The sequence below is a fragment of the Rhineura floridana genome, chromosome 4 (genome assembly GCF_030035675.1).
Source record: "Rhineura floridana isolate rRhiFlo1 chromosome 4, rRhiFlo1.hap2, whole genome shotgun sequence".
Classification (NCBI taxonomy): Eukaryota; Metazoa; Chordata; class Lepidosauria; order Squamata; family Rhineuridae; genus Rhineura; species Rhineura floridana.
Genome location: NC_084483.1, coordinates 74,570,153 through 74,597,513, shown reverse-complemented (window position 1 = coordinate 74,597,513; position 27,361 = coordinate 74,570,153). Strand labels below are relative to the sequence as shown.

General features: G+C 41.0%; 1 protein-coding gene across 14 annotated transcripts in view; it reads right to left on the bottom strand.

Annotated features, from left to right (window-relative positions):
- Nucleotides 1-27,361, bottom strand: part of LOC133383184 (uncharacterized) — a 139,546-nt gene that overhangs the window by 84,307 nt on the left and 27,878 nt on the right. For 2 of the 14 annotated variants that reach the window (XM_061623370.1, XM_061623368.1), the window contains 3 exons: nt 9,874-9,940; nt 9,347-9,429; nt 8,616-8,697 (listed from right to left, as the gene is read on the bottom strand). The exons of 2 other annotated variants lie outside the window; for them this stretch is intronic. In XM_061623370.1, the coding sequence (XP_061479354.1) occupies nt 8,616-8,697; nt 9,347-9,429; nt 9,874-9,922 (214 nt within the window). In that variant the 5' untranslated portion in view covers nt 9,923-9,940. Of the gene's footprint in view, nt 1-8,615; nt 8,698-9,346; nt 9,430-9,873; nt 9,968-10,165; nt 12,559-27,361 lie in introns of those variants that run through there. 10 more of the 14 variants (XR_009762205.1, XM_061623369.1, XR_009762201.1 and 7 more) reach the window with 8 other exon arrangements.

The window sequence follows — 27,361 nt, the reverse complement described above, 5'->3', positions numbered from 1 at the left end:
AAGGGATTTTTGTTGTTGTCGAGCCTTTTGTGAGTACTCAGGATCTAACTATTCACATGGCCTCTCTCTCTCTCTCTCTCTCTCTCTCTCTCTGTGTGTGTGTGTGTGTGTGTGTGTGTGTGTGTGTGTGTACCAAATATAATATTTCAGTATCTGAGAATCTGACTGTGTGCCCAGAGTTAATTATGCTAGGGGAAAAACATCTAAAATGTGCAGGTGGCAGGTGGTTTTTCTCTAGCCTCAGAGCACATCATTGAAAGGGGCACTTTTCAGTTTAAACATTCCACCCCAAGGGCTTATTATTCCACATTGTTCATTATAACATTTTAACCACTAGAAATCTATTCTCGGAACAGCCCCATAGAAAATGAGTAAGAGGTGTGCGCGCAGGACAAATAGTTATCCCAGCAGATTGTGCAAGTGATCAGGAGAGATTTTTGAGAGTAAAAACAACAACAAAAACTGTGAAAATAATGAAACCTGCATTTACCTGGAAAGTTTTGCCTATTCAAATAGCTTAAGTCTTCAGCTTGCCACAACAACGTGTCTTCTTCTTTATCCAAGCCCATGCCACAAGCCCCAGGATAACACATTTTGCTTATTGTTGTTGTTTTTATTTTCTAAAATCTGTATCACCTAATGTGGACATATCCACAGTTGCATTCCAGAATGGCCCCCTGCACTTTTTCAGTTGTATTGCCTAATGTGGTATCCCAAAGTAAGCAACCACTGAGCAAGCAATGAAAGGTGAGATTTCCACTGACACCACCGACTGCCTGTGCAGCTCCCCTTGCTTCAGTAACCTATTAGGTCCCGGCAGGAAGTGACATGATCATCAAACAGGTATGATGCTTCTTTGCTCAGGCCAAGCGGAAGGGTGTTATACATGTGGAACATGCCCTCTCCTGCTGTGCTTATGGAGGGTGGGAAATAAAATAGCCAGTGGGGAGGGGAAAGCCACATCTTAGGAAGCTATGGAGTGTCAGAAATCAAAGGGAACAAACAGTACCCCAACTTGGGTCCCCAAGCCAGTGTAAGTCCCCACCCCACAAATGGCCTGACATCAGTATTATCATGAGAGATTGAGACTGGTTCGTCATACACAAATAACTTTGGTTCCCCCATCCATAAAAAGGTTGAAGGATCAGATTGAGTCTTGTTCCTTTCCCCATAAGGTTGCTCCCAGGACAGCAACAGGCCATAAACATAAAGTGAGAGGCCTACAGTTGGCACAAAATCCTAAACTGGGTGAGGAAAAACCATCCTCATAAATCCCCCAAATCATAATGACACGTACACATTGTTTACACATCCATGGATTATGAATTATGCATTTTGCCTCCATGGGTTGCATGTAGAGATGGGGGAGGACTTTGATTCTATTCACATTTAAAGCCAAGTCTATCACATTCATACTCTCTGAAACAATATGGGAACCGAAACAGCCATCTTTCAAAATCTGTACTTATCAAAATTTTGCAATATAGTTCCTCAACCAAACAAGATGCATGTATTAGGAGAAAGTGTGCATGATAATGAACATATTAGTGAAAATTAAATATTGTTCGCAAAAATGTGTACATTGGTCAAAACTGCAGACAAAAATGTGTGTTCAGAGAAATTCACACTAAAATGCTGAAGAATTTTCATAAGGATTATTTTTGTAAAAAATAAATTGTTACAGAAATGTGAACAAATGAGTAGGAGCAGAGTAGCAAATCCAGAAGTGCAGGATCCTTTCATGAGCATCACAAACACAAAGACACACACACTTTTTAAGCTGCTGGCTTGAGAATGAGATCCTTATTAACACCTCCCGGATGACTACACCCCTGCAAATGAGTAGACTGTACTAGTGAGAAACTGAGAGAGAACCAAAACTGACAAACCCTTCCATCCCTATTTGCGTGTATCTAGTGATGGCTTTACCCTAGCACACAGTGCTTCTGGTTATGGAAGCTAGGGCATCTGATTTTTGTGGATCTCCCAAAAACTGCTCCTGCAGGTTGCAGGATCCTCTGGAACAGTATGGGAAATAAGATGAATGCTGAAGTTAGGGAGGAGCAACGAAAATTAGGTGCCTTGCCTTCAGCTAGCTCAAAGTCACCATTGGATAAAACCCCATGCTTTCAGGGCAAAATCTTCCTAAAATGGCTTACAAAAAGATAATTAGTGTCATATACATTTTGGTTTCATTGTATTGAGTCATGAATACACTTCTCAGAGGCTGTAATTAGATAGTATATAAATTGTCAAAATAAATAAAATGACATTTTATATATGAATAATTAAGCCTAATATACATGTGGTTCTAAATTATTTACAGTAAATCATTTTATTATACAGGGAGGGTTGCTTTCTATTAAAGGTGTGTCTAGACACAATGGAAAATAACAACAATGCATTTCAAATGTTCAAAACTAGTCTTCACATATATCTTCCCCTCCTCCCAAAATTAATAGGGCAAAATGGTTAGGAAAAAAACACCATATGGAAAACCATTGGTTGGGAAATGGGGTCTGTTTAAAATTATTGTTTAAACTCACCAAGTAGAGATTTGCACTTGTCAGGGATTTAATGAATATTGGGAACAGCTTACAAGACTCTTGAAAGCAGTTTTCGTGTTTCATCATCAGTGTAACACCATTATTGAACTGACATTTTGCTTAACTGCAAGGGGCAGGCAATGCCATGACTGAATGGACACAGAGTTCTTTTGAGAAAAGCAATGCTTCCATTTCCTTCATTGGTATCAGGATTCGTTTTGATATTAGCCTAGTCCCAAGCACATTTACTTCTAAGTAAATTCAACTGAAGTTCCTTTGGATCAGGCCACTGGTAAGTTAAAATCTTGGTTCCTCCCTCATCACCTAAACATGAGCTCCTGAAAGATAAAACCTATCACTCACAAAGAACCTGGTGCTATCAGGCAGAGCAGAAACCTAAAAGAACATTTTGTCATATCATAAAAGCTATGAGCTTCTGCTGGTTATCCTTTGACAGCTATGCATAATGTTTAAACAATGAAGATGATTAAATGTCACCTACAGCTTTTTTTTTTTTTTGGTTAGGATTATGCATTCAGCAGATAAAAGGTTTCACATTGCATTTTTGTCCCTGCTCAGATAATTCAAAACAGTACAAGGAAGGTGAGTTACAGTGGGAGGGGGGAACTCTTATCCACAAGAAAAATATTTATTATGATCTTTCTGTTTGGTGGGTTAATACCTGCAGTTCATCCAAAAAAATTCAAAAGACTTTTTTTTCTGAGAATTTTTTTGAGATTTTTCTTTTCATTCTTAACTTCCTAGAAAAGGAAGACCAGTTTGTAGAATTTTCTATGGACATTCACATTTTGTGTGTCCACTCCAGAGTGCCCTGGAATGATATTAGATCCAGAGCAGGAGCAGACAGTATGGTGGACCTGACCTCCTGACATCTGAGTCCAATCCAGCGCTCCTGCCAGTGTTCATCCCCCTCTCCTGCCCAGTAAGCAGCAGCAATTCAGCCGCCGGGAGATCAGGTGAGCACAGTTGCCCCTGCTACCATGTCATCTACTACTTGTTTGGGTCATTGTGGTGGATGCAAAATGGTAGCCAGGCTGCCAATCCAGCTGCTGCTGTTGTCACTTACAGCAAGCAGTAGCAGCCACAAAAGTCAAAGACCTGGGGTGGTGTGTGTGTGTGGGGGGGGAGAAGAAGTAGTTGTGCTACTGTCACTAGCAAGCCCCACTTCTGAGAAAACCATTGCAAAATTTCTCCTTCCCTTGGAGACATTTTTTTCCTGTCTGCAAATGAGACAGAGTATTTCAAGATGCCATTTGCACACAAATATACTAGATCTCTAATTGGAGTATCTGCAGTTTAAAAGGGACACTATCTAAAGCAGAGGAATGTGGTGTGGTGGATAGGATTTAGGAAAATGTTATATTTCTTATAACATAAGAAATAAGAAGAGCCTGCTGGGTCATGTCAGTGGCCCATCTAGTCCAGCATCCTCTTCAGGATGCCCAGATGCCAAAGAAGGACATTGTGTTCACCACCCAGAGAGCTATTGCTAGTCGGGCGGTATAAAAGTCTAATAAATAATAAATAATAATAAATAAGCAGGACCTGAGTGCAAGAGCACTATCCCCCTCCTGTGGTTTCCAGCAACTGGTATTCAGAAGCATACTGCCTCTGACTATGGAGGCAGAGCATAGCCATTATGGCTAGTAGCCATTGACAGCCTTATCCTCCATGAATTTGTCTAATCCTCTTTTAAAGCCATCCAAGTTGGTGGCCAGCACTGCCTCTTGTGTGAGCAAATTTAACTGTGTGCTGTGTGAAGAACATGAATTTAGAACAATAGAATCATAGAACAGTAGAGTTGGAAGGGGCCCATAAGGCCATCTACTTCAGCCCCCTACTCAGTGCAAGAATCCAACTTAAAGCATACCAGATAGGTGGCTGTCCAGCTGCCTCTTGGATGCTTCCAGTGTTAGAGAGCCCATGACCTCCCTATGTAATTGGTTCCATTGCTCTTACAGTTAGGACGTTTTTCCTGATGTTCAGCTGAAATCTGGCTTCCTATAACTTGAGCCCATTATTCCATGTCCTGAAATCTGGGATGATCGAAATGAGAACTTGGCCCTCCTGTGTGTGACAACCTTTCAAGTACTTGAAGAGTGCTATCAGGTCTCCCTCAGTCTTCTCTTCTCAAGGCTAAACAAGCCCAGTTCTTTCAGTTTCTCCTCATAGGGCTTTGTTTTCAGTCCCCTGATCATCATTGTTGCCCTTCTTGAACCTGTTCCAGTTTGTCTGCATTCTTCTTAAAATGCGGTGTGTAGACCTGGCTGCAGTATGAGGCATAATCAGTGTTGAATAGAGGGGAGCTAGTACTTCACGCAGTTTGGAAACTATATTTCTGTTAAAGCAGCTAAAAATAGCATTTGCCCTTTTTTCAACCACATCACACTGTTGGCACATATTCAGCTTGTGATCAACAACAATCCCAAGATCCTTCTCGCATGTAGTATTGCTAAGCCAAGTATCCCCAACTTATAACTGTGCATTTGGTTTCTTTTTCCTAGGTGTAGAACTTTGCACTCATACCTATTAAATTTCATTCTGTTGTTTTCAGTCCAATGCTCCAGCCTGTCAATATCACTTTGAATTTTGTTTCAGTCTTCCAGGGTATTACCTATCCCTCCCAATTTTGTATCATCTGCAGATTTAAGAAGCATTCTCTGCACCTCCACATCCAAGTCATTAATAAAAATGTTGAAGAGCACTGAGCCCAGGGCCGAACCCTGTGGCACCCCACTTGTTACCTCCCCCCAGTTTGAGAAGGAACTATTGATAATCACTCTTTGAGTACAACTCTGTAGCCAACTGTGGATCCTGCCCACATTTTACTACCTTGCTAATCAGAATATCATGGGGTACTCTATCAAAAACTTTGCTGAAGTCAAGATATATTATGTCCACAACATTCCCACAGTGTACCAGGGAAGCTACCAGATCAAAAAATAAATAAGATTAGTCTGGCAGGATTTGTTCTTGACAAATCGATGTTGGCTTCTAGTAATCACTGCATTGTTTTAAAGGTGCTTCCAGACTGAGTGCTTTATAATCTGCTCTAGAGTTTTCCCAGGATTGATGTCAGGCTGACTGGCCTGTAGTTTCTAGGTTCCTCCTTTTTGCCCTTTTTGAAGATAGGGACAACATTAGCCCTCCTGCAGTCATCCACCTCTTCATCCATGATTCCATGATTTCACAAATATAATAGACAGTAGTTCCAAGAGTTCCTCAGCCAGTTCCTTCATTACTCTAGGATGCAGCTCATTGGGCCCTAGAGATTTTAACACATTCAAAGTAATTGCTATGGTTACATTCAAATTACTAGGGTTGCTGCTGGTGTACCATCCACCCTGCTGCCCAGCAGCTTCTCCAACCAAGCTGGCAGAGGCCATCTCAGCTGTGGTACTGGAGGAGCCCAGATTGATAGTACTGGGTAATTTCAATTTCCATGCTGAGGCTGCCTCTAGTATTCTGGATTGGGACTTCATGGCCTCCATGACAACCATGGGGCTGTCTCAAGTTGTCATTGGACCAACACATAGTGCATGGCACACCCTTGACTTGGTATTTGCTCCAGATGGAGGAAAGGGTGGTCTGCAGATGGGGAGGGGGTGGATGTCACCCCATTTTCATGGTTAGACCACTTCCTGGTGAAGTTTAGACTTATGACTCCGATCCTCCCCTGCAGGAGTGATGGATAGATTAAGATGGTCCGCCCCCAGAGACTAATGGAATCCACTGGTTTCCTGAATGCCCTGGGGGAGTTCCCAGTAGACTGAGCATGTGACCCTGTTGAAGCCCTTGTCACATTGTGGAACAGAGAGGCACGGTTACCCCCAAGTGCCCTTTCTGGCATTGTGGAGCCTGGTTTGCACCCTGGTACACCAGTGAGCTAAGGGCTGGACAATGCCTAGAGTACGAGTGGTGAAAGATGTGCTATGAGGCTGATTGGGCATGAGTAAAACTTCATAACTATGCCTACTGTGTGATGCTGAGGGTGGCGAAGAAGGCCCATTTCTCTGCCACCATAGCATCCTCAAGTAGCCATCCAGTGGAGCTTTTCCGTATCGTCAGGGGTCTGTTGACATTAGTGCCAGGAAATGGAGTTTTACCTTTTGGAGGCCCACTGTGAAGTGTTTGCAAGGCACTTTGAGGGTAACGTTGCTCGCCCCTGTAGCAATCTTAATGCCTCATCTACATCTACTGTAGTCCCCAATGAGGTGTCCAGTGCAACGTCTGCTGCAACGTCTTGGGAATGTTTTCAGTTGATGTGGCCTGATGATGTAGACAAGGTGCTTGCAATGATGTGGCCAGCAACGTGTCCTCTCAACCCTTGCCCTTCTTGGCTTATTAAAGCTTGCTGAGGGGGTTTGACAGAGTGGATCCAGGGTGTGGTCAACGTATAGTTGTGGGAGGGAGTTCCAGGTTCCCTGAAAGAGGTGCTGATTCGACCACACCTGAAGAAGCCTCCCTGGACACATTGGTTTGTGACAATTACTGCCTGGTTGCAAATACCCCCCCCTGAATTATTACCTGAAAAAATATCTTACCCCTTATATACTCAGTCGATCACTGCGCTCTGCAGGTGAGGGCCTCCTGCAGATACCATCTTATTGGGAAGTCTGTTCCACACAACATAGGAAACGGACTTTTAGTGTAGTGGTGCCTTTAGTGTAGTGGTCCCTATCCTTAAATATTAGACAGAAACCATCTCTGTTATCTTTTCGGTGTCTGCTGTAGACAATCCTCAACAAGCCTTTTAGGTACAGACCTTATAGCAGTCTGCATCTGTGTTGGAATTGCTTTTTAATATATTTTTAAACCTTCTCTTTTTAAAATGTTTTTAAAGCTTTTAAAAAATGTTTTTAAAGATGTTTGGTTTTAATGTGTTTTTAATGGGCACTGTGTTTTAATATGTTTTGAAGTCTGTTTGTATGATGTTTTAAATGGTTTTTAGTGCTTTTGTTTGCCACCCTGGGCTCCTACTGGGAGAAATAAATAAATAAATAAAAGGCATTCCTTGACCATTTGTCTATTTATCTCAGACTGCGATTCTGCCTCTTCAACTTGCACTTCACATTTGTCAGGAGGTCATAGATCCTTTTTTGGGAGAAGACTGAGCCAAAGTAGGATTTGAGCACTTCTGCCTTTTCTGTGTCATCTGTTATCATTTTGTCACCCTTATTGAGTAACTGAACCACCATTTCTTTTCTCTGACTTTTTCTATGCATGTACTTTTTTGTAAAAGCTTTTTTGTTGCTTTTAGCATTCCTCACTAATAGGGTTGCCAGGTTCATGGCCTGAGACTGATCCTGTATCTTTAGGAGAAAAGAAAGTCAGCCAAGTGCAGGTGTTGTTGCAACACTGTAATGAGAAAAGCCACAAGGTGGAATTCTCCCTTCCCCCTGCACAACTTTTAAAGATACAGAAGACCTCTTGGAGGCTGGGCTTGACAACCAAGAGGTCTTCTGTATCTTTAAAAGTTGTGCAGGAAGAAGGGAGAATTCCACCTTGTGGCTTTTCTCATTACAGTGTTGCAACAACACCTGCACTTGGCTGACTTTCTCTTCTCCTAAAGATACAGGATCAGTCTCAGGCCATGAACCTGGCAACCCTACTCACTAACCTCAGGTTATTCTCAGCTTTAGCCTGCCTGATGCTATCCCTGCAATACTGTGCTACCCTGTCTGTACTCTTCCTTTGTGGCCTGACCTTCCTTCCACTTCCTGTATGTGCCCTTTCTTGTTTTCAGGTCATTTCTAAGCTTCTTGTGAAGCCATATTCGCTTCTTCTGCTGCCTTTCACCTTTTTTCCTTGATGGAATTGTTTGCAATTGTGCCTTTAGAATGACCTTCTTTAGAAATTCTCACCCATCTTGGACTCTTTTTCTCATTAGGATCACTTGCCATGGAACCTTACTTACCATTGTTCTGAGTTTATTAAAATCTGCTTTCCTGAAGTCCAGGGTATGCATATGGCTACTCTCAACTTTTGATTCCTTTAAAATCAAGAACTCTAGTACAGTGTGATCACTTTCCCCCAGAGTTCTCTTACCTGCCGCTTCATCCACCAGCTCATCTCTGTTGGTTGGATTCAAGTCAAGGATAGGCGATCCTCTAGTTGCTTCCTCCACTTTCTGTAGGAGAAGGATATCTCCAACACAAGTCAGGAATTTTTTGGAGGAGCTGTGCTTGGCAGAATTTGTCTCCCAACAGATAGTGGGGTAATTGAAGTCTCCCATTGCTACTACATAATGAAACATTGGCAATTTGCTTTTCAAAAGTTTCATCCTTGACGTCTCCTTGATTGGGTGGTTAGTAGTAGACTCAAACTACCATGTTCCTTTTATTCCTTGCCCCATTTATTTTAATCCAGATACTCTCAGTGGAGCTACCAAGCTCATCCTCCTGTATTTCTGTGCAGGATATATATTATTAACATTAAGTGTGACTCCTCTTCCCTTTCTATTCCTTCTGTTTGTTTTGATCAAGTTATATCCTTCAATTGCTGTATTCCAGTCATGGGATTCATCCCACAAAGTTTTGGTTATACGTATCAAGTCGTATTTACTCTCCTGTATTAAGAGTTCAAGTTCAGCCTGTTTGTTTCCCATACTCTTTTGTTCTATGTCTTATTATTTTAATCCGGATGAACAGGTTATTGCCTTCAATTGCTGTATTCCAGTCATGGGAATCTTGACAGACCTGGGTTCAAATTCCCATTAAGCCTTCAACCCTAAATCTCCTTACTAGGGACTGTATCCTATTGAAATTAGTGAGACTTACTTCTGAGTAAACATGGGCAGGAGTGCTCTTTAAGCCACAAATCCCTTTAGGTGACCAATCACAATCTTCCAGTCTAAGCAACCCTTGGAAAAATGCAGATTGAAAATGTGACTACATGCCCTTGCAAGACCTGTCTAGCTGCAGGTCACACAGCACTCATGATAGCAACTGGAAATGGAACATTTTATTTTCCAAGCAGCAACATTGTTGTTGTGGTTTAAGTGCTATGAAAATGCTGCTTCTGTGAAAAACTTCATGTTCTGCCTTAAGCAAAGACATCCATTGCCCCTTCCCTGCAATGGCTGAGTGACAGTTGCCCAGTTTTGAGTGAAGACATTTGGGTCTTCTGCATCAACTGCATAAGACTAATATATTTGATGTATATATTGCTCTCTTTAAAGGCCATAATATATCATCGGCTAAAAACAAGATAATGTTAATTTGATCAGTCTATGGAAACTCTTGTTCATTTTAGTAGCAGCTCTTATGAAACATAACAATAAGGATCATTAAACATCAATGGGTACCTGAGTTCTTCAGAGTAAGTGTCACTGAAGTCTGCACGTAGGATATCATTTTCCTTTTATATGATATCTGCAGAGTAAAATGGGGGCAAATGATCTGTGAAAATATATGTAATTATTATGACTGCTGGCTTTTTGACATAAAATGGAAACTATTTCAGCTTCTATATAGATCATGTTAGCTTCTGGAACAACACTTTGTTATTGATATGACAGCCAAATGAACATCTGTAGTTCTTGTTGTTGTTGTTAACATTTATTATCCACCCTTCAACCAAATGTCCTAGGATGGGTTACAACAAATTTAAAATACAGTTTTAAAAACAATTAAAAACAACCTAAAATCACAAAATAAGATGGGTTCTACATTACATAACATATTTTAACAAGAAAAGTAGTGTATAGCTATGCCGCTGCATTGACTGCATCATTAAATTGTATCATACACAGGCAGAGGGGCCATGCCCTTAGTTGTTACTTAGCTTTGGCTATATTTAGCATGCTATAACACTGCAGCATGCTGTAATACTACATAGTATTGCTTAGACTATAATACAAACTGTAAGCATTTGCTTCATGTGTACATTTCTATCAGAAAACCAAGGAAGAGATCCAAGGATTGACAAGCCCTGTAAAAAGGATTGTTCATACATTCCTCCAAGTAGGTTTGAACGCATGGAGGAGGGGAGCAGGATCATGGCCATTAGCTCCACCCTTCCTTCCTCACATTTAACTAACCATACACATTTGTTCAAATTGTATCTGGGCATCAACTGTTCACACATTATCAGGGACCCTGCAAAAGATAGGGTCTCCAATAACATGGAAAGAGCCTATTCATAAACAAGATATAAATATAGGTGAGCATGTAGAGAATGGGATGAAGGATGAGCTGCTATCTAAACATTCAAATTTATGTGAATGAATACATGAATAGCCTTGTTCTACCCATATGAAACGTGCATGTCCAAAATGACAAGTTGAGATGTCCTCAGCACAGAAGAAGACATACAGTGTGCAAAATAAGATCTCTTATTGCAATGCCTTATTGTTTACAATCATTATGATCTTTCAAACATAAGGATTTTTCTTCAAGCATAGGTGTTAGAGAAGGAATAAATAACCTTACTTCCTCACTCTTTTTTCCTTTGTTACATATCCATTTTTGGTATTGGAAATCTTAGGCAGTATAAAAAACAACAACAAAGGTGTGTCTGACCTAATGATTCAATAATATTTTTTTTTTGGTCCATCACACTCAACCTAGATTTGAAGATATGTCCACAAATACCTAACCAGTAAGTTCTTTAATAGGCCAACAAATTACTGTTCTTGTTATATGGATCAGGCCAGATCACAGACATGGAACAGTAGAACTTCTATGGCCTTTTATACAGTTCACTTAGGGGTAGATTTCTCTGTTTTCTAAACATAAATTCAATCAGATGAGTTCAAATTACAGAGACATTTCTCACCTACAGGATAATTTTATACTCACTAGCAGTTAAAATATATCGACTACTTTTTATACCCCAAAGAGTGTCTACTGCCAAAAGGATTTTATTTTAAAAAATCTTTGAGAAAATTTACCATTTTAATCTTCAGTTCTGAAAATTGATATGCTTTAACTTACTGTTGGATTGTCTTAGGGTGTGTGTGTCTGTGATTTACAATGTAATTTCCATTGGCTAGAAACAATAAAAAATCTGACTGACTGACTGGTCCATCACAGAAGTGGCTACTAAATCTCAGGACTAAGCTACCTGTTACATTCTAGCCATGTGCAAGGTGAAACTAATATTGCTATTCACCCCTAAACAACTTTGACAGAGGATGTTTTGCCATGCAGAAGTGGACCTCAGGTGGACCACTTGAGTGGATGCAGGCTTTTTTGGTGTTGACATTTAAACTTGTGCTGTCCAGACAAATTGTGGTCATCTGGCACCCTTTGCAATTTTTAATAAAATATGTGTTTCTGTATACTTTGTTTTGAAAACACTTCTCTCTGTAATTACTCTGTGCTATGCACGATTCATCTATTTCCTGTTTCTAACTCCTTTAATGATTTTATCATCCCAGTTCTGAAGAGTGTAGAAATTCTGAAGAGGAGAAACAGGCATATTTCCTTACAGGAGACTTCCCCCAGAATCATTCTTCAGGGAAAGAGTAAGCTTGCTGCATATATTTTAATCTGAAGGATCACATTTTCTGACACTATGAGATTAGAGTATTTATTCTGGTTTTGTTGCCTTGTTCAGAAGGTTCCATCAAGAGAGTCATATACAGAAGTATCAAGCAAACTATGTTATAAAACAGAAACTCTGAGCAGTTAGTGACCTGAAAATTGCTACTGAAACGAATGACAGAGGAATACCTCTCAATCTAAAAACATCCAGCATAGAATAGAGCACAAGTGTTAAAATAAATGTATAACTACTGGTACCATGAAAGGATTGCATCTAACAATGATTTTTTAAAAAAATGTTATAAATAAAAAAGGGTTCTATAGTATATTCTTCCTCTCTCCAGTGCCTTATTTCTATGGTCCATTGAGGCTTGCTGCTTCCTCAGAAGGTCTTCAATATTCGTGGCTTGGTGTCTGCTTCAGTATTCTTAGTTTGGTATTCCTTTCCAATGGCAAGATAGAACGTAAGATGATATAGTAATGAGAACAGATAAGTCATTGATCTGCAAGGTTAAAATGTTATATCACAAAACATATTCTAAGAGGCTACTACTTAGTTCCATGCAAATATATATTTTTAGATGGATAGTCATACAGTCATAGATACACACACACTTCGTAGGTATCCACAGGGCTTTTTAATGATAGTACTCACCAATACAGAGTACCAGCACCTGTTCTGGGTGGGTTTTTTTTACTGCTCATGGCAGCCGTTTTGTGCTGGTACCAACAGCACTTTTATATATAAAAAAAGTACTGAGTATACAAGAGATGAAATGTGATCTTTCCAGTATACCCTATCAAAACATCATTAACATGTGAATGGCAGAAATACTTATAACTTCCGCAAGCCCCAAATCAATGGAAATTGCTTCATTATTGGCTCCAAAACCTCATCTTAAGGAGCCAATATATATGAAGATAAATTAAATGTTCACACTGTCCAAGGAAAATACAAATGATTGTCTTTTTGTTCTGCAATCAATAACTTATTGGCAGATGTGAAACTAAATGACAAAAAGGACAGAAATCAATAACAATTGGGCAAAGCGCAAATCAATAGCTGAATTTCTCATTAATGCAAAGAATTACGCATTTTGACACAGAAAAAAAAAATTAAACCCCAGCCTTTGTGTCCTTTTGCAATGAGAACAAAGAGGGAAAAGGGTCAACTATGCATAATGAATGTGGATCTACAATTTCTTTAGATCAAAAAGCCCTTGAAGTTCTAAAATTTATTTTTAAACAGATTTATGATCCCCTGTGTAAAATCCAGTGGAAATCATTAGAAATTATGGATGAGCAGTTACAATACTGTGGAGAATTGCAGACCTGCTTCCACATGCTTTATAAGCTCTTTTCATGCAGCAGTAGAAAATAATATTGGTAAATTCCCTGTCTATATAAATAAACCAGGTTCCACCTTCCCCCCCCCCCCATGGCACATCAGTTATCTCTTTAAAAGGATAATAATTCCCTTCTTTTTTTTATACCATCACCCTTATTTAGAGCCCCATATATACTCTAAGAAACAAGTGAAGCCTATGCATTCTGTGGCAAATGAACTGTCCCACAGTGAGTAGAGAATGAGCACATAGCTCTTCTGCTCCATGTTATTGAATAGGCACTACTACATGCACATAAGGGACTCTGGGAATTGTAGCTCTCTGAGAGGAATAGGGGTCTAACAATTTCCACACTCTTAACAAGCTAAATTTCCCAAGATTATTTGGGAGGCAGCCATGACTGTTTAAAGTGGTATTACACTGCTTTAAATATATCGTACTGACGGGGCCAGGGATAGAACATCTGAACAGGGATTCTGTTTCTTAAAAAAAATTGTTGGGTATATTGGTAAAATTGGGCAACCATTAAAATGTATGAAATACCTTAAAGTTTTCACTGTAGTTTAATTATTATTATTTATTATTTATTTGATTTATTAGTCGCCCATCTGGCTGGAATACTCAGCCACTCTGAGCGACGTACAAGGCAAAAACTTATAAAACATCACAGCATCAAAAACAGCAAGAGCATCAGAACATCAAAGCTAAACAATAAAGACTAAACAATAAGGTAGAGGCAACTAGATTTCACTAATAGGGCTTCTCGCCTATTAATCTGCACTCTTCCTTCATCAGGACATTCTTTAAGTCTTGTAAGCTTTGTGGCAGAAAGTATAGCTATAGAAAGAGAAGGCTCTTGCCATGTGATTGCTACTAAATACATGTATAAGTAAATGAATGTGTGTACACTGTATGTGTCTACTATGTAATATATACCCTATACTTGTCTTTCATGTCATTTAAACCACATCACCTTCTTGGGGGGAGAGGATGGTGACTGGAACAAGGAGGTACTTTAAAAGGCAAAAGGAGATACTTTAAAAGGCAAATTGAGTGTTACTCCTTACCCCCAGAAATAGTTTGCCAATTTTCTTCCACCCTGAAAAATTGTCAAAATGACACTGCAATAGGCTGCAAAACAGTGAGGGCTATCTCAGCTAGAGGAAAGCATACCCACTCACAAGGTAGGGCACCTGAATTTGGCTTTTCCCTCTTACCCACTACAGTCCCCTGCATAACCAGATGTCTGCAGTAGATTGGTGAAAACCTTATGCCCTGCCCTGTGTGGATGTGAGTGTTTCTCCTTAGTACTGTACAAACTCAACATTATGTTTAGAGCTAAGGTAAAGTTACATATAAGATTTTGTAAGGTAACATAAAAATTGGGCTTCTGGGACTCTCCCAAATACAGATCTCAAGAAGTTAAGTTTAGGTGACTTCCAAAGTCACTTTCAGTTTGAAAAGACTCCAGAAAAGCTCTGAAGGTTTTGTCTCTATTATAGTTAGTTGGAACATATTGAATTACTTGGTGAATAGGGATTGGGGAGAATATCTGACAAAATTGAACCTGGTACTGGATCCTGACTGAATTTGCTAGCTCACTATCCCTTCGGAGTGGCACCTATTTCTTGCGGCGGGCTGTGGCTGTAATTGGCACAGATTTTGTGGCAGTGACTACAATCGGCAAGAATTTCCCCCCGAAATCCTCCCCCTATTTTACGTATTTTTTTTTTGTAATTAAGATGTTGTGTCAACCACAGGGTTTCCATTTGTCCATTATATATTATGAAAAACATTTCGTTATTATTGCAATATAATGCAAAAAAGAAATGCCTATATATGTCTTCAATGTTAATTGTCAAATCATCCTGCAATGTCATGTTTTTCAAACAAGATATCTCAGAGCATTCTGAATTTCTTGTATGGGAAATATTACGATGATGAGACTGACCAAAGCTACGCACCTCGCCCCACCTCCACCCCTCTTTCATTGCTGCTGTCCTGAGCTAACCAAGGGCTGTCTCTCTCTTGCTCACTGGCTCTCTCTGTGCTAAATGTGTGTGTGTGTGTGTGCATGTGTGTCACTGTGTGATTGTCAATGACAGACAGTGTCACGGCAGCTACCTAAAAATTATGCAATGTTTTTTCCCACCACCAAAAAAAGTGTGGAACACTGTGATTTGATCATTCATTTATGGCAGCTACCTAAAAATCATGCAATGTATTCCCTTCCACCAAAAAACCATGTGGAACACTGTGATCATTCACGTAAGTGACCTAAAAAGTATGCAATGTTTTTCTCCGTCGCCAAAAAACTACATGGAATGCAGTCATTTACATGAGTGTCTACAAAAACAATAACGTTCCTGCCCATTTGGCTGGGGCGGATTTGCCTACACCCTATTATTGGGAAGGCTCGGGAAGGTTCCAGAAAATTGTGTAATAGGTCAGGTGGTGCACCTTGACCAGTTGGGAAGGGTTTTGAGCAGCTATATATAGCCTGCTCCTCCTTAAGTGCACGCCTTTTTTGCCTTGCGGCACGCTTGCACTTAACTCTTTTGTTGGATGGCTTCAGCTTCCCTTGCTGGATTTCTTCGTTCCTGTGTTTCCTTCCTCCCGTTGCAGCGACGCAGCTGGGCTGTTACAGAGTCGGTGCTGGTTTGTGGCAGTTTTCCCGCCTTCCTAGCTGCGTGTTCCCCTTCACTTGCTCCCTCACAGATGCCACCCCAGTGTGTTAGGGAGTGTGTGTGTGTGTGTGGTTTCTTTCTCCTCATTCCCGCTTCAGCTGTGCTGCGGGTGAATAAATTCCCTGTGTAATAGCAGGCAGGCGTTGCTTGCTTGGATTTTGTTGTTGTCGTTGTTGTCTGTTTTTCTTTACCTGTTTTGCTCCCTGCCTGCTCCGGCGTTATTTAGAGCCTGGGGGGTCGTTTCCTTCCCCTTTTATCCCCGCCCGTCAGCTGGTCAGCGGGTAGATAGCGGGCAGTTTTAAAAAAAACTGCGGGCAAGCGTTTCTTTTTTGTTTTGTTTTTAAAATCTTGCTGCTTGCTCTGCGACAGTTTGTGAGTTATAGTGATTCCCCCACCCCAATTTTTTTTTTTTAGGGGCCTTTTGAGCGGCATGTTTTGTGCTGGTCTGTTGGAGAGGGCCTTTTGATAGTGCGTTCCAGCACCATTCCTCCCCCCCCATTTGTTTTAAGGGCCTTTCCTTGCACCCTACTGGGGCCTTGCTGGACTGGGATTTGTTGAGGCGTTTTGCACGTGCACCCCCCACTTGTTGGTATCCTCTGTCAAGCCCCCCCTTCCATTCAGCCTGCTCTGTAATTCTCCCACCCCTTATTGGGTGTTGTGGGAAGTTGGGTCATTTACCACCTCCCCTTGCACCCCCTCTTGTTCCTTTTGCCGCTTTCATGGGGGAGGTGTGAGTTGCTTCAAAGGGTGGTGGGGTGTCTGTTTTGTCTTATTAATTTATTATATATCATACAATTTTATGATTATTAAATCAATGGATAATTGCATAATTTAATTTTAGGATAATTATAGATATATATTTTTATTATTAAATAAATAAATAGATAAATACATGAATTCATTTTAATATATTTATAGATATATATGTACATTTAACACACACACCCGTTCCTTTTGTTTATTGCTTTTCCCCATATCAATTTATTTTATATTTAGTTCTGTTTGTACTCCTACATTCATGTTTTGGTTTTTAAAATGCTGTTCTTGATCATTTAGCTTCATAATTTTGTTGCATTTATTGTGCATGGAGAAAAAGTATAGATGCTTATGTAATATCATCTAAAGGGCAATAGATAATTTATTTTAAGGTGAGTTCATTGGAATCCCACATCTCTGACTTCTTATGTGGCTTCAAAATATGTATAAGTGTGATTCAGAGAAAGGTAATTTATGCTATGCAAGCATAAAGGAAATGCTCTACAGCCAGGTGAACTCATTGTTGTGGCTTTCTGAGAGCCAATACGTTAAGGTTAATGGAAAAATAAATAAATAAATAAGTAAATAATAATATATATATATAAGTTTGCTAAATCAGTATTTGTTTGCTTTTTGAGTGATTTAGTTTTAGCTGTAATTTTCTTTATGGATCTCTAGTAGTTAATAAGCTTATAACAATAGTTTTTTCTATAGCAGGAGTGTAGCAGGAATGTTTTAATATGTTGGTTGCTTAAGGCATTCTATTGCCTGTAGTTTTAAATGCTTTGTTTTATCCCTGAAATAGCTAAATGAAATATAAAATATGCCTATTTTATGAATGATAGCTTATTGGTTCTTGCTTAAACTGCTCCTGTAGCATTTGGTATATTTATATCATGAAGCTTTTCCAAGGCATTTTTAATTCAATTTAACTTCATTCCTAAAATATGAATAGTATACTGCTTGTTTCACAAGATACAGGTACCCTCTTCAATCACATCTATTTCATGGCAGTCTCGTGCATACTAGGTACTGCTACCTGTTCGATTCACATTCATTCATACGTCGGGATGGCAGCTCTTGTTTATCATATGAAGAAGAACCTTCTGTGGGAAACCTGCATAGGTTGTGTGGGCTTTTGCGTTATGGCCAGGCTGTCGTCTAGATCCTGATCACTTCTACTGGGTTGTGCAAGTGCTGCTGGCCAGATGTGACTTCAACGGCCATTCTTTCTTCAAGAACAAAGGACTTGCTCCTGTAGCTTGAACTGTAGGTAAGCTTTGATGCAGTCGGTGGTTGGTATTTTGGTGTCAATTCAGGATCTTGGGTGTGCCGAATAATGGCTGGCTGCTTTTAAGGTGCCTGGGGTTCACAATAGAATTTATTTTCTGGACTATTTTCTGACAGTGCTTGCGGTATATATGTGGCATTCTGCCCTTCTGATCCACATGATACGTTCAGTGCACCACTTGGCTATGGTTATGTGGTAAATCCCCAGAACCTCAACGTGATTTGAGCTATGCGCCTTGTGCATGCGTTTATTCCGCAAAGTACAGTTGCATTCCACCCAAATGCCGCCTGATCCTATGAGGCCATCCCCCCCATGTATGAATGATGTATACCTTGTTGCAGCCCATGCTCTACTAAGGAGGGCAGGACATTACCGTTGGGAATATATCCTGCCTCCGTTTTGCCTCTTTCTTTAATTTTCAGGCCAAATGCATTCAAGAACCCATTTTATGGAAACCAAAGGAGGCTAGTCACATTCCACCCTGAGACCGCCTGGTCCTATGTGGCCCCTGTTATACTGTTGATGTTCCTGCCTTCGATGATTCTTAGTGCCCCCCCGTCTTCCAGGCCAGTTATCCTGGGCAGTGGCCTTACCAATAATTTTAGGGAGCCTTTTGCCCTGGTAAAATTAGCTTTCCGGGCAAGTCATTGTAATATTTGAGCCCTGCACTTATATTGCTGTGCTGTTGTCAGCGCATATGCTTAAGTCAGACCAGTGGGCTTGTGATTGAGTGGTGAAACTGAGGGGCTGCCCATTGCCCTCTCTGTCACTGGTTCGCTGAGGGACCTTTCTCTCTTTCAGGCCAGTGGGCCAGTACTATCTTTTCATGTATCAATGGCTACGCATTGATTCAGTTTTGATTATTGCTATGTTGTTCGCAAGGGCATTATGTTTAAGGATTACATTTCTTTCATACAGGAGCAGCTGCAACAGTTGCCATCGTGGGCACGTGTTCTGGAAGTATTCTGCTATTTATGCTGTATTCAAAGGGCAAAAACTTATTTCTGTCATAACTATCGCTTGACACTTCTCGGCGCTGGCCTTTAATCCAAGGCAAGAGGAATGCAGGATCATTCTGTGGATTTAGGGTCAGTAAGGTCCTTGTGGGTTGGTCGCGTTCCGCTCCTAGGGCCTCTGACCGGAGGAGGCTAATCACGCCCAATGTCCTCCTTCAGATCCTGCCTTTATTTAGGTCAATGTGCTCATCTTGTATGAGTTGCACCTGTTCGCCGCAGTAACTCTGACGATGTTCTATGGTGCTTTTCGCCCTAGTGAATTATTGGTTTCCTCAAAGCGCGATGTGTCCTATCGTGCCTTATGCTCTGGCGATTGTACGTTAGGTGCAGATTTAGTGAGGTTCTCCTTAAAAGTCTATAAGACTGATCAAAAGGGCCATGGCAGTTTTGCTTCTTTATAGTTGCCAGGTACCTGACTTATGCCCATTTTCCGCTATGCAGCAATGTTTGTGTTTCAGGCCAGCTAGCCAGCGTTATCTCTTTATACATGCAGATGGTTCTGCCCTGACTCAGTTTCAATTTTGGGCCGTTGTTCGGCGGGCCTTGTTGGCCAGTGGTTGCGATGTTGGAGTCTATGGGCTGCATTCCTTTCAGTTTGGAGTGGCTACGGCCACTGCCCTTGTGGGCTTGAGCATTGAGGATGTCCAGGTGATTGGCAGGTGGCGTTCTTCAGCGATAACTTCTGCCCTTGCTCCCAGCACTCAGAGGGTGTACCAGCTTGCCTTGGGGACGTTCCAGGCATTCCGTGCCATTAGTGCTTTGCCTCCTGTATGGCCTATTCTTGTTCACATTGGCTGCAGTTTATGTTATATCTGAATGGGCAATCTCATATTTCTACCATCGCTGGACACCTCTCTGCGCTGGCCTTTATTTCCAAGGCAAGAGGAATGCAGGATCATTCTGTAGATTTTAGGGTCAGGAAGGTCCTTCAGGGTTGGTCGCGTTCCGCTCACAGACCCACTGACCGAAGGAGGCCAATCACGCCCGATGTTCTCCTTCAGATCCTGCCTTTATTTAGGTCTCTGTGCTCATCTCAGTATGAGTCGCACCTGTTCGCCGCAGTAACACTGACGATGTTCTTGTTGGCAAGTAAAAAAAGTTCCTAAGAGTATTTTTCCATGGCAGAGTTACAAGGCCAAGTAGCTCACAAGGCTGGAGTGGTCGTGCACTCCTCAAGGACACGTTGCCAGGACAACCAGCTGTCTTATCAGTATAGAGCTGGAAACTGAAACTGGCAGAGTGTGGGGGAAAGAGTTTGTTAGCAGAGCTAGTATGTATGTACAGAACTTTCTTGTCAGTAAAGTGACTCCTAAAACTTATTGCGTGTCTGGCTGAATACTTGCAACGGGACCTAGCCTGCCACTATTCTATGCTGCATCCTGGGCATTTCGTCTGAGCACAGTCCACACATCCAACAAGTGGTAGCAGAGGATGGTTTCGATGCACAGACAGATGTCTGAAGAAAAGACAAAAGAGAAGAAAAGGGGACAAGCGTGTGAAGAGACAGCGAAACCGAAAGCTGAGCTGAAAGCTGTGAGAGAGCATGGGAAAACTGACTGAAGGACGGAGGTGAGAAGCTCTAATTACAAAGGCGGTGAACTGTGAAAAGTGAAAGTATGTCTGTTACGTTATCGGCCGGGATTCCCCTGGAAAGGCTGACAGGGAAAAATTATGGCAGTTGGAAACAGAGAATGCAGGCTTTTCTAGTGAAAGAAGGCGTTTGGCAAGCCATCGCAGATGACCCACCCGCCGTGGTGCCAATTCCAGTGGATTGGAGAAGGCTGGATGAAAGGGCAAAGGCGTTAATTGTTCTTGCTATTGATGATTCGCAACTATTGCACGTGCGTGATGCAGTAACAGCAAAGGAAACCTGGGAAACTTTGAAAAATATTCATGTGAAAAAGACTGCTAGTAGTAGAATTTATCTTGCCAGAAGATTATATCAGATGCGCTTATCTGACAATACAACCATGTCAGAGCACTTATTAGAGATGAATAGACTATTTGTTGACTTAACAGAACGTGACGTGGAACATTCTCAAATGCAAAAAGTCTATATCGTGTTATCATCTCTTGATTCCAGTTATGATGCTCTGGTGAGTTCGATGGAAGCGATGAATGACGCAAATCTGACCATGGATTACATAGAAGGCAAACTTTTGCAGGAGTATCAAAGAAGGCAAGAAATGGCAAAGCAGGAAAAGACTGAGACTAAACACGTGGAAAAGCAGAACAACAAAGCAGCGGAGGAGAGACTGTATGGACAAAAGGCATGTTATTTTTGTGGTTCCAGGCAACATCTTCAAAGGAATTGTGAAGCAAGAAGAAGAGAAAGAGGAAGAAAACCATGTGTACAGGTGATCTATGCTAGTAAGAATAAGCAATGTATTAACAATGAGCAGGGAAATAAATGTAATGATGTATGGGCTCTTGACAGTGGGGCTACAAATAGCATAATCAAAGATAAATCAATGTTTCATACATTTTGTGACGTAGAGGATCATGTGATAATGGCTTATGGAACTAAGAAACTTATCAAAAGTAGGGGTACAGTGAAATTAGCAGGTTTTAATACGATTATGACAGATGTGTTGTTTATTCCTGACATTGAAAGCAACATAATGTCAGTTTCTAAACTCAATGAAATGGGATTCAATGTGTTGTTTCAAAGGGGCTCATGTCAAGTCATGAAAAGGGACAAAATATTCATGAAAGGAATAGTAAGGAACTCATTGTTCTTCTTACACTTGAAACAAACAAATCATGTACTCATGTGTGCTAATGAGAAACCTCATAATGATTGTGTACATTTATGGCACAGAAAACTAGGCCATATAGGATATGAAAATGTGGTGAAAACAACAGAGAATAGTAATGATGTGACGTTAAGAAACTGTGGAAAATATGTAGCCTGCAATGTGTGTAAACAAACCAAGGCAGTTGTGGCAGCAAAGAACACTGAAGCCATGCCTAGTACTAATGCACCTTATCAGTTAATACACGTGGATTTAGTGGGGCCATTACAACCAACGCAGTGGGGTGCAAGATATTTCCTGACTATAGTAGATGATTTTTCGAGATTCTGCACTGTTGATTTACTGAAAGCTAAAAGCGAAGCTGCAGAGAAACTGAAACGGTTTATAACAAAGATTGAAGTGCAGTTTGGTATTAAGATACAGCGAATGAGATCAGACCAAGGGGGAGAGTTCACAGGACACTCATTAACTGAATACCTAGATAAAGGAGGAATTAAACAGGAGTTAACAGCCCCATTTAGTCCACATCAGAACGGGTTAGCTGAATGCTGGAACAGGTTGCTTCAGGACTCGATGAGAGCAATGCTGTGTGACTCCTCTTTAACACAAGGTTTCTGGGGAGAGTGTGTTCTGTATTCAGCTTACATTCAAAACAGAATATTCCATAAAGCCATTGGAATGTCTCCTTATGAGAAATTGTATGAAAGAAAACCCAGGTTACAACATTTGATTCGGTTTGGTGCAGCATGCTGGGTGCACGTTCCCAAAAGTAAAAGGACAGGGAAGCTGCAAAAGAGAGCAGACAAAGGGTTCATGCTAGGATTTGAAAACGCATACTACAGGGTCTGGATGCAAAAACAAAGGTCTGTAGTTTTAAGCAGAAGTGTGCAAGCAGTAGAGCAGGATTGGGAAGAGAAAACATATGTAGATCTGGGACACACTGATGAGAGTAATGCACAAGCACAGGCAGACACAATGCCAATAAAACAAGAAGAAAAAGAGAGCAGTAGTGAAACTGACTCAAGCACTTCCAGCTCTGAGAGAAACAGAGGAATCGCCAGACACAGAGGAAACAAAGGCAGAAATAAAACCACGTAGGTCAGAAAGAACAACCAAAGGAATTCCACCAGTAAGATTTAGGATAAACTCCATAAAAGGTCTAGATTTTAGTAACAGGAAAAATGGGATGATGGAAATCATGAGGATTGAACTGTGAAAGCAGAAATGAATGTAATAAAAGTGATGCTGAGTGAATAAAATAAAAGATAACTGATGTTGATGTAAACTGGAAAAAAATGTATCATGTGGAGAAATGTGATTTAAGTGAATACAAGAAATGTAAATGTAAATGTAATGACAAATGGAAGCAAAAATGTGAACAAATGTAAAAGGTGCTGCTTATGGAAAAATAGGTGGGGGGTGTTGGCAAGTAAAAAAAGTTCCTAAGAGTATTTTTCCATGGCAGAGTTACAAGGCCAAGTAGCTCACAAGGCTGGAGTGGTCGTGCACTCCTCAAGGACACGTTGCCAGGACAACCAGCTGTCTTATCAGTATAGAGCTGGAAACTGAAACTGGCAGAGTGTGGGGGAAAGAGTTTGTTAGCAGAGCTAGTATGTATGTACAGAACTTTCTTGTCAGTAAAGTGACTCCTAAAACTTATTGCGTGTCTGGCTGAATACTTGCAACGGGACCTAGCCTGCCACTATTCTATGCTGCATCCTGGGCATTTCGTCTGAGCACAGTCCACACATCCAACAAGTGGTAGCAGAGGATGGTTTCGATGCACAGACAGATGTCTGAAGAAAAGACAAAAGAGAAGAAAAGGGGACAAGCGTGTGAAGAGACAGCGAAACCGAAAGCTGAGCTGAAAGCTGTGAGAGAGCATGGGAAAACTGACTGAAGGACGGAGGTGAGAAGCTCTAATTACAAAGGCGGTGAACTGTGAAAAGTGAAAGTATGTCTGTTACGTTATCGGCCGGGATTCCCCTGGAAAGGCTGACAGGGAAAAATTATGGCAGTTGGAAACAGAGAATGCAGGCTTTTCTAGTGAAAGAAGGCGTTTGGCAAGCCATCGCAGATGACCCACCCGCCGTGGTGCCAATTCCAGTGGATTGGAGAAGGCTGGATGAAAGGGCAAAGGCGTTAATTGTTCTTGCTATTGATGATTCGCAACTATTGCACGTGCGTGATGCAGTAACAGCAAAGGAAACCTGGGAAACTTTGAAAAATATTCATGTGAAAAAGACTGCTAGTAGTAGAATTTATCTTGCCAGAAGATTATATCAGATGCGCTTATCTGACAATACAACCATGTCAGAGCACTTATTAGAGATGAATAGACTATTTGTTGACTTAACAGAACGTGACGTGGAACATTCTCAAATGCAAAAAGTCTATATCGTGTTATCATCTCTTGATTCCAGTTATGATGCTCTGGTGAGTTCGATGGAAGCGATGAATGACGCAAATCTGACCATGGATTACATAGAAGGCAAACTTTTGCAGGAGTATCAAAGAAGGCAAGAAATGGCAAAGCAGGAAAAGACTGAGACTAAACACGTGGAAAAGCAGAACAACAAAGCAGCGGAAGAGAGACTGTATGGACAAAAGGCATGTTATTTTTGTGGTTCCAGGCAACATCTTCAAAGGAATTGTGAAGCAAGAAGAAGAGAAAGAGGAAGAAAACCATGTGTACAGGTGATCTATGCTAGTAAGAATAAGCAATGTATTAACAATGAGCAGGGAAATAAATGTAATGATGTATGGGCTCTTGACAGTGGGGCTACAAATAGCATAATCAAAGATAAATCAATGTTTCATACATTTTGTGACGTAGAGGATCATGTGATAATGGCTTATGGAACTAAGAAACTTATCAAAAGTAGGGGTACAGTGAAATTAGCAGGTTTTAATACGATTATGACAGATGTGTTGTTTATTCCTGACATTGAAAGCAACATAATGTCAGTTTCTAAACTCAATGAAATGGGATTCAATGTGTTGTTTCAAAGGGGCTCATGTCAAGTCATGAAAAGGGACAAAATATTCATGAAAGGAATAGTAAGGAACTCATTGTTCTTCTTACACTTGAAACAAACAAATCATGTACTCATGTGTGCTAATGAGAAACCTCATAATGATTGTGTACATTTATGGCACAGAAAACTAGGCCATATAGGATATGAAAATGTGGTGAAAACAACAGAGAATAGTAATGATGTGACGTTAAGAAACTGTGGAAAATATGTAGCCTGCAATGTGTGTAAACAAACCAAGGCAGTTGTGGCAGCAAAGAACACTGAAGCCATGCCTAGTACTAATGCACCTTATCAGTTAATACACGTGGATTTAGTGGGGCCATTACAACCAACGCAGTGGGGTGCAAGATATTTCCTGACTATAGTAGATGATTTTTCGAGATTCTGCACTGTTGATTTACTGAAAGCTAAAAGCGAAGCTGCAGAGAAACTGAAACGGTTTATAACAAAGATTGAAGTGCAGTTTGGTATTAAGATACAGCGAATGAGATCAGACCAAGGGGGAGAGTTCACAGGACACTCATTAACTGAATACCTAGATAAAGGAGGAATTAAACAGGAGTTAACAGCCCCATTTAGTCCACATCAGAACGGGTTAGCTGAACGCTGGAACAGGTTGCTTCAGGACTCGATGAGAGCAATGCTGTGTGACTCCTCTTTAACACAAGGTTTCTGGGGAGAGTGTGTTCTGTATTCAGCTTACATTCAAAACAGAATATTCCATAAAGCCATTGGAATGTCTCCTTATGAGAAATTGTATGAAAGAAAACCCAGGTTACAACATTTGATTCGGTTTGGTGCAGCATGCTGGGTGCACGTTCCCAAAAGTAAAAGGACAGGGAAGCTGCAAAAGAGAGCAGACAAAGGGTTCATGCTAGGATTTGAAAACGCATACTACAGGGTCTGGATGCAAAAACAAAGGTCTGTAGTTTTAAGCAGAAGTGTGCAAGCAGTAGAGCAGGATTGGGAAGAGAAAACATATGTAGATCTGGGACACACTGATGAGAGTAATGCACAAGCACAGGCAGACACAATGCCAATAAAACAAGAAGAAAAAGAGAGCAGTAGTGAAACTGACTCAAGCACTTCCAGCTCTGAGAGAAACAGAGGAATCGCCAGACACAGAGGAAACAAAGGCAGAAATAAAACCACGTAGGTCAGAAAGAACAACCAAAGGAATTCCACCAGTAAGATTTAGGATAAACTCCATAAAAGGTCTAGATTTTAGTAACAGGAAAAATGGGATGATGGAAATCATGAGGATTGAACTGTGAAAGCAGAAATGAATGTAATAAAAGTGATGCTGAGTGAATAAAATAAAAGATAACTGATGTTGATGTAAACTGGAAAAAAATGTATCATGTGGAGAAATGTGATTTAAGTGAATACAAGAAATGTAAATGTAAATGTAATGACAAATGGAAGCAAAAATGTGAACAAATGTAAAAGGTGCTGCTTATGGAAAAATAGGTGGGGGGTGTTGGCAAGTAAAAAAAGTTCCTAAGAGTATTTTTCCATGGCAGAGTTACAAGGCCAAGTAGCTCACAAGGCTGGAGTGGTCGTGCACTCCTCAAGGACACGTTGCCAGGACAACCAGCTGTCTTATCAGTATAGAGCTGGAAACTGAAACTGGCAGAGTGTGGGGGAAAGAGTTTGTTAGCAGAGCTAGTATGTATGTACAGAACTTTCTTGTCAGTAAAGTGACTCCTAAAACTTATTGCGTGTCTGGCTGAATACTTGCAACAGGACCTAGCCTGCCACTATTCTATGCTGCATCCTGGGCATTTCATCTGAGCACGGTCCACAAATCCAACAGTTCTATGGTGCTTTTCGCCCTAGCGAAGTACTGGCTTCCTCGAAGTGCGATGTGTCCTATCGAGCCTTTTGCTTTGGCGATTGCACGCTAGGTGCAGATATAGTTAGGCTTTCCCTTCGAGTCTCTAAGACTGATCAAAAGGGCCGTGGCAGTATTATTTCATTGAGAGTTTGCCAGGTCCCTGAATTGTGCCCAGTGGCTGCAGTGCGTTTATTTCTGTCAATGAGGCCAGTGGGCCAGCGTTACCTCTTTATACATGTGGATGGTTCTGCCCTGACTCAATTTCAATTTTGGGCCATTGTTCGGCAGGCCTTGTTGGCCAGTGGTCACGATGCTGGAGTCTATGGGCTGCATTCCTTTCAGATTGGGGCGTCTACGGCTGCCGCCCTCGTGGGCATGAGCGTTCTGGATATTCAGGAGATTGGAAGGTGGCGTTCTTCCGCTTTCAAGTATTATATCAGGTATTGATTCTGATGTATTGTTCTTTCTTTCCTAGGTGTGCTGAGCCTTCCGGTGCCTGCGAGGGTCGTCCTGTGTGGCCACTCGATTTTATTTTGGGCCCATCGGAGAGCCTTTTCTACGCTTGCCGGGACACAGCTG